Below are 6,949 nucleotides of genomic sequence, written 5' to 3'. Positions count from 1 at the left end.
CATGGAAAATGTATAGAAATATTACAGAAAGTCATACAAATGACATAAAAGTCATAAAGCAGTCATAATAAAGTATGTCATAAAAATACATAGTATAGTATGTCATTAAAATTCATAAAATAGTCATAGTATAGTATGTCATAAAAGGTAATATAAATATCATAGTATAGTGTCATTAAAACAGTCATAGTATAGTATGTCATAAAAAGACATAAAAACAGTTATAGTATGTCATAAAAAGTCATTAAACGTCATAGTATAGCATGTTGAAAAAAGTCATAGTATAGTATGTCATGAAGTCATGAAAGTCATAGTAAATGTCTTAAAAAGTCAAAAAAGTTATAGTATGTTATGTCGAAAAATTCTGTTTAGTATGTCGAAAAAAGTTTAAAAAAAAAAGTCATACTATAGTATGTTGAAAAAAAGTCACAGTATAGTATGTTGAAAAAAGTTTAAAAAAAAAGTCATACTATGGTATGTTGAAAAAAGTCACAGTATAGTATGTTGAAAAAAGTAAAAAAAAAGTCATACTATGGTATGTTGAAAAAAGTCATAGAATGTCTAAAAAGTCATAGTATAGTATGTCGGAAAAAAAGTCATTGAAAAGTCATAGAATAGTATGTCAAAAAAAGTCATATTATAGTATGTCGAAAAAAGTAAAAAAAAAACTTCACTGTATAGTATGTTGAAAAAAACGGCCTAAAAGTTATAGTAAATTGTCATAAAAAGTAATAAAAAGGTCATAGTTATCCAAAAAAAACTCATACTGTAGTATGTCGAAAAAAGTGATGAAAAAGTCATAGTATAGTATGTCGAAAAAAGTCATAGTATAGTATGTCGAAAAAAGTCATGGTATAGTATGTCGAAAAAAAGTGATAAAAAAGTCATGGTATAGTATGTCGAAAAAAGTCATAGTATAGTATTTCGAAAAAATTTTTATTAAACAGGGCACCCCAGTAGCTCAATGGGTAGGGGGTGTGCCATTAAGGCTCAATTCTAATCACAGCTGCCAGGGTTCGATTCCAGCACTCGACACCCTGCTTAATGTCTTCCTGTTCCTGTTGAAATAAAATATCTAAAGAATACTTTTTTGAAAAACATCACAGTATAGTATGTCGAAAAAAGTAATAAAAACGTCATAGTATGGCATGTTAAAAAAAGTCATAGTATAGTATGTTGAAAAAAAGTCACAGTATAATATGTTGAAAAAAGTCATAGAATGTCTAAAAAGTCATAGAATAGTATGTTGAAAAAAGTCATAGAATGTCAAAAAAATCATAGAATAGTATGTTGAAAAAAGTCATAGTATGTCGAAAAAAATTTCATAAAAGTCATGGTAAATTATGTCATAAAAAGGTTATAGTTATCAAAAAAGTCATAGTAGAGCATGTTGAAAAAAGTAATAAAAAAGTCATAGCGTATGTTATAGAATGTCTGAAAAGTCATATATATAGTAAAAGTCATTAAGTCATAAAAACGTGTCAGTAATAGTATGTTGAAAAAAAGTGATAAAAAAACTAATAGTATAGAATGTTGAAAAAAGTGATAAAAGTTATAGGTAAAGTTTGGGGGTGGCAGTAGCTCAGTCCGTAGAGCCTTGGTTTGGGAACCGGAGGGTCGCTGGTTCAAGTCCCAGTACGGACCAAAGTGCAGAGTGTGCTGGAGCTGGAGAGATGTCAGTTCAATTCCTGGGCACTGCCAGGTGCTCTTGAGCAAGGCACCATCACCCCAACTGCTCAGGGCACTGGTCCAGCACTGGCAGCCCACTCACTCTGACATCTCTCCATTTGTGCATGAATAGGTCCTGAGCATGTGTGTGTATTTCAGGCCTGTGTGTAGTGATTTCTAACAATAATTTCCCCACTGGGGAAAAATTATAAATTATAGTATGTTGAAAAAAGTGAAAGTATAGTATGTCAAAAAAAGTATGTGGCCAGATTAGCTCAGTTGGTAGAGCGAGCGCACATGTGTAGAGGAGGTTTACTCCTCGACGTAGAAGTCGCGGGTTTGACTCCGACCTGTGGCTCTTTGCTGCATGTCATTCCCCCTCTCTCTCCCCTTCAGGAGTCCATCTGAAAATAAAGGCCTAAAAATGTCCAAATAAAATACCTCAAGAATCCTTTTTTGAAAAACGTCATAGTATAGTATGTTGCAAAAAGTTATAAAAACGGTAGTGTAGTATTTCGAAAAAAATCATAAAAAGTCATAGTATAGTATGTCGAAAAAGTTTAATATGTCAAAAAGTCATAGTATGTCGTAAAAAGTCATAATGTATTATGTCATTAAAAGTTATAAAATAGTCATAGTATAGTGTGTCAAGAAAGTCATAGTATATAGCATGTCCAAAAAAGTGATAAAAAAAGTCATAGTATAGTATGTCAATGAAGTCATCGTATAGCATGTCGATAAAAAGTGATAAAAAAAAAAATCATAGTATAGTATGTAAAAAAAGTCATAGTATAGTATGTCGGAAAAAGTTATAAAAAAGTCATAGTATAGTATGTCGAAAAAAGTTATACAAAAATCATAGTATAGTATGTTAAAGAAGTCATCGTATAGTATGTCGAAAAAAGTCATAGTATAGCATGTCAAAAAAGTGATAAAGTCATTGTATAGTATGTCGAAAAAAGTCAGTAAAGTAGGTCAAAAAAGTTATTAAAAAGTCATAGTACAGCATGTTGAAAAAAATGTCATAGTATAGTATGTCGGAAAAAGTTATAAAAAAGTCATAGTATAGTATGTCGAAAAAAGTGATACAAAAAACATAGTATAGTATGTTAAAGAAGTCATCGTATAGTATGTCGAAAAAAGTCATAGTATAGCATGTCAAAAAAGTGATAAAGTCATTGTATAGTATGTCGAAAAAAGTCAGTAAAGTAGGTCAAAAAAGTTATTAAAAAGTCATAGTACAGCATGTTGAAAAAAATGTCATAGTATAGTATGTCATAAAAAGCTAACTCCGTGGACACCCTGTACCATCTGACAAACAGCCTCTTTTTGTCCACAGATGTCCCCTTTTCTTTTCAATAGGCCCTGGGCAGCCTTTATTAAAACTGGATCTCTAGATGTCATCATTAGCTTCCCGGCGCAGAGCGTTGCCCAGAGGCTGGACCACCAGAAAACATCCAGATTGTTAAATTATCTTCGTGCATTTGTGTATCCAAGCCTGATATGTTTGTCAGTCAGAACTCATTAACACTTTGCCGTCATCTGGTCACTCATCCCCTGTAAGAAGTTATGGCCTGTTAGAGTGTGTGGTTTATGCCAGTGTGCTTCACTGCTTTTAACTGTGTGTGTTTGGCTTATATGACAGGCCGTATCCCTGACAGCCTAAGAAACTGTGTCAACAAGGAGTTCTTCGTCACCACGGCAGCATGGGCAGTTATGGATCAACCAGGCGTTCACCCTGAGCTCAACGGTGCCGCCTACAGGTAAGAAGTGAACATGCAGATGGCCAGCAAACATCGCCCTTCCCATTTCAGAAAGAAAGCTGCCCTGCATTATTTTAATATTGTGTTTTAATATGTCAGTAGTACCCCTGTAGATGCTTTTGTATTTCATTCATTACTTGGAGGGAAAAAAAGAGTACAAGTCATACAAGTCATGTACAAGTCATAACGTAGACCGAATTAGAGAAGTTATGGTAGATTATTGATTAAAGGAATTTTTATTGCTATTACTATCCCAATTACTTTTCTTTCTTGCTATGTTAATACAAGAAGAAAAAATACATGTTTATTCCATTTCAAAATATATTTTTAAATTGTAAAGTTATTTTCCATGACAATGTCTAAATGAATCAATGAACTCACTCCTCTGCTATAGATCCTAGTGCCCTGTCCCCTTACTAACTGTCATCTGCAGTAGTAGAAAGGTAATTCTTTGCCCACCTGTGGGCTCCTTCTGATCTCAGCATGTCCGCCTCCATGTGCTTCTTTCACGCAGCCAAGTGACCCAAAATCTTGCAGCCGTCACTTCCGGTGTCCCCCAAGACAAAATTATTGCCTAGATCAGGAGCAGGTAAATACGACCATCCGGGCCAACAGCCTCTTGTCTGGAGGTCCCGGATAAGACCCGCTCACCTGAGCTCACGTGATGTGTGTCCCCTCTATAATTCCCCAGTACTCACCTGTTTGACTGAACACAGAGTAGAGATTGATGGCAGCGAATGTGGGTTTTGAGTGTCCCCGGAAGCATGACATAAAACCATTGAGATGCAGTTTTATGGATGGAGTCATGCTTCGTGGATTCCTTCTTATTGGTTTTTGGGCTAGTTCTGTTGGTTTTAATGTCTCTGAACTGTATTGTCCTTTCCACCCGCTCTTTGGTTGAATGATGTTATTGTACGGAACCCCTGAGGGGTCATGGTGGCCTTTTTTTTCTGAACTACTTTTGCATTCCCTCGCAATTAATGTGTTCAGTCCAGTTATACAACACTGTCAGTTTAGTTTAGAAGGAATGCAAAATGTATGGTGAGGTAATGCAAAAGTAGTTCTGAACAAAACAAAAATTGCAGTTTGACCCTTCAGGGGCTCCATATTATTGGGATTTTCCTCCCAGTTTTTCTTTGCAAGAATATTGTAATATAATGGCTCTTTTCTACCAAATAGTCCCAGGAACTAACTCAGGAATCCTTAATGATTTATCAAGAAAAAATAAGAATTTTCTGTCACTTTACAAATTGATTAGCGACTTATATTTTCAGCTCTAATAGACCAGTATATTTACGTTATATTTCTCTGGGACTGGTTCTCTACACATCAATATAATTACAAGAAATTCCATGTCCTAGGAGAGTTTGTTTTATTTAGTATAAAAAAACTCAACCCCAATCATTTCTAAACCATTAGAAAGTACAGCAGCAAGAACAGGTTAAAATGCAGCTGAAGAGTTCTTAAAATGTTTCCTGAAAAGATTCCTGTGGTGGAAAAGAGTCAGTAGTATTACTAGATGTTAGGTTTGTTCAGAGTCTTTCACTGTGTTTGGAATGTGGCCTAGCCAACCTGTGAGTACACTACACCCGCTCTGGGGGTCACACCTTCTGCGACACTAACCTCTCACCTTCCCCTTCCCCAGATACCCGCCGGGTGTAGTTGGAGTGGCTCCGGGTGGCATCCCGGGGGCGTTAGAGGGTATGGTGCCAGGTGGGGTGCCCATCGCCCACACCCTGCCCTCTGGTACACATCCCTCCCAGGCCCCGTCGCCCAACCAGCCCTCCAAACACGGCGAGACCAGAGAGCACCTCACTGAGCAATAGCAGCAGAAGGGATACAAACGGCAACATCTCATCCGACCTGTCGACACTCAGAACCAACCAATCACAAAGCAACCGACCAACTGGGACCAAGAGACAGTGAAACAATACAAGCGGCTGCCTGTTAAATCAGTCAGCAACTGGGAACAAAGGAAGTGTTCCGAGGAATTTGTACTTTTAATGTTTTAGTTTTTACTCTCTGTCTCTCTGGTTCAGTACTGACTTTACTCTTTGATGATGGTTTTTTGGTTTGATTTTTCTTCGGGACATGCCTATGATTGTGGACACAGAGTCCAGTGTTTTTAGCGCTACGGGTTTACCCGATGAGACTCTGTCCCACCCCCCTACACCTCAGAGCTCATGGGAAACGTAGGCCCACATCTCAACACACCATTGGGCGAACAAGAGAAAAAAACTTTGGCATCATGTGCTACTGGACCTTATCCCCCCATCCCCTTCCTGATCCTCCCCACCTCTCCTCCTGTAACTAATGTGTGTTGTTTAGGCCCCCCATTATGCCTCAGAAGAGAATTTTTTTTTTTTTCAAATTTTCAGCGTGAATGACTAAAAATGGATTGACTATATATATTTATCATTCGTCAAACAAAAGGAAAAGATTGCTCATCAGTTATAATATAGTAATCGAGAGTGGGTTTTAACCCTTTCCTGGCTATAATACATACAACAGCTGTTGCAGTTACAAGATTTCACCACTTGAGGGCGCTTCTACACAGTGTGAGGGATTTCTTCTGCACCTGTGACCATTGAGATCATAAGTTGCTCCAATATATTGTGTGTGATTTAGTTTCTTTCAGTGGTAAACACTAAACAAAACATTCACTTTATACATTTGATAGTAGCTGAATTTTGACATTAAATGGATTTAGAGGGAGCTGCAGGCTACGATTTTCTCTTTAGTTAAGAGTTGATGGGTCAGTATGACTGAGACTTTTTTTTTCATCATCATAAAAAATAATGAAGTTGGTGTGATTGCATCTGATTCTTCTATTGACAACCGGACATTTCTGACAGCCAATGGACAACCAATATTAAGTGGCAGCACATATCACAGTGGAGACAGGAAAGGGTTCAAGCAAACGTAATTTCTTAATGACTCAGGAAAACACCTTTTTGCAGATATTGTTTATTCCCAGAATTTGTCTTTGAGGTAAAAACAAACAAAGTTGAGACCAATCTGGTTAGTCTGAATATGTTCTCTCCTCCCTCCTATCCATTGTGGTATTTTTATATACAAGGCACAGCCCATGTTTTTGGTGTTAAAGAGTTTTGAAAAGTCCTGTTAGATTTGTATTGCCTAGTTAAATGTTCCTATAACCATAGTCCTATGTGATCCGCCCTCTCTTCTCTCCTTATATTTTCTTTGTTCTATTGAAGGCCAGGTTCTTTGGGGCATCCTGTACTCTGTAAGAGCAATAGCAGAAACTCGTACTTAGTGTCCCAACAATAGCAGAAGAGGCAGCCAGCAGTATGTTTTTGTTTTTAGTGTGAGTATTTGTATTTGTTTCTTGTACAAGGTGAACATTTAGCATTCAGTGCAGTTCAAATAAAAGATACAATTCTGAGAACCAGCTGTCTGTACCAGCTTGATTTATAACACTTTGTCCTGTTTTTTTTAGCAGAGCAGTTTCTGATGAATTATGTTCCTTTATTGTAATGTTACATGATCTGTGTCAT

General features: G+C 36.9%; 1 protein-coding gene across 9 annotated transcripts in view; it reads left to right on the top strand.

Moving 5' to 3' along the window:
* The window catches only part of ctbp2l (C-terminal binding protein 2, like), a 107,539-nt gene extending 100,696 nt beyond the window's left edge, over positions 1-6,843 (top strand). For 6 of the 9 annotated variants that reach the window (XM_031315603.2, XM_031315601.2, XM_035997915.1 and 3 more), the window contains 2 exons: positions 3,314-3,431; positions 5,077-6,843. In XM_031315603.2, the coding sequence (XP_031171463.1) occupies positions 3,314-3,431; positions 5,077-5,257 (299 nt within the window). In that variant the 3' untranslated portion in view covers positions 5,258-6,843. Of the gene's footprint in view, positions 1-3,313; positions 3,432-3,825; positions 3,875-3,945; positions 4,021-5,076 lie in introns of all 9 variants that reach the window. The other 3 variants (XM_035997916.1, XM_031315599.2, XM_031315600.2) reach the window with 2 other exon arrangements.
* Positions 6,844-6,949: the final 106 nt, after the last annotated feature.

Source organism: Sander lucioperca, chromosome 22 (assembly GCF_008315115.2).
Source record: "Sander lucioperca isolate FBNREF2018 chromosome 22, SLUC_FBN_1.2, whole genome shotgun sequence".
NCBI lineage: Eukaryota > Metazoa > Chordata > Actinopteri > Perciformes > Percidae > Sander > Sander lucioperca.
The sequence above is the reverse complement of the archived record's forward strand: the minus strand, read 5'-3'. Positions and strand labels throughout refer to the sequence as shown.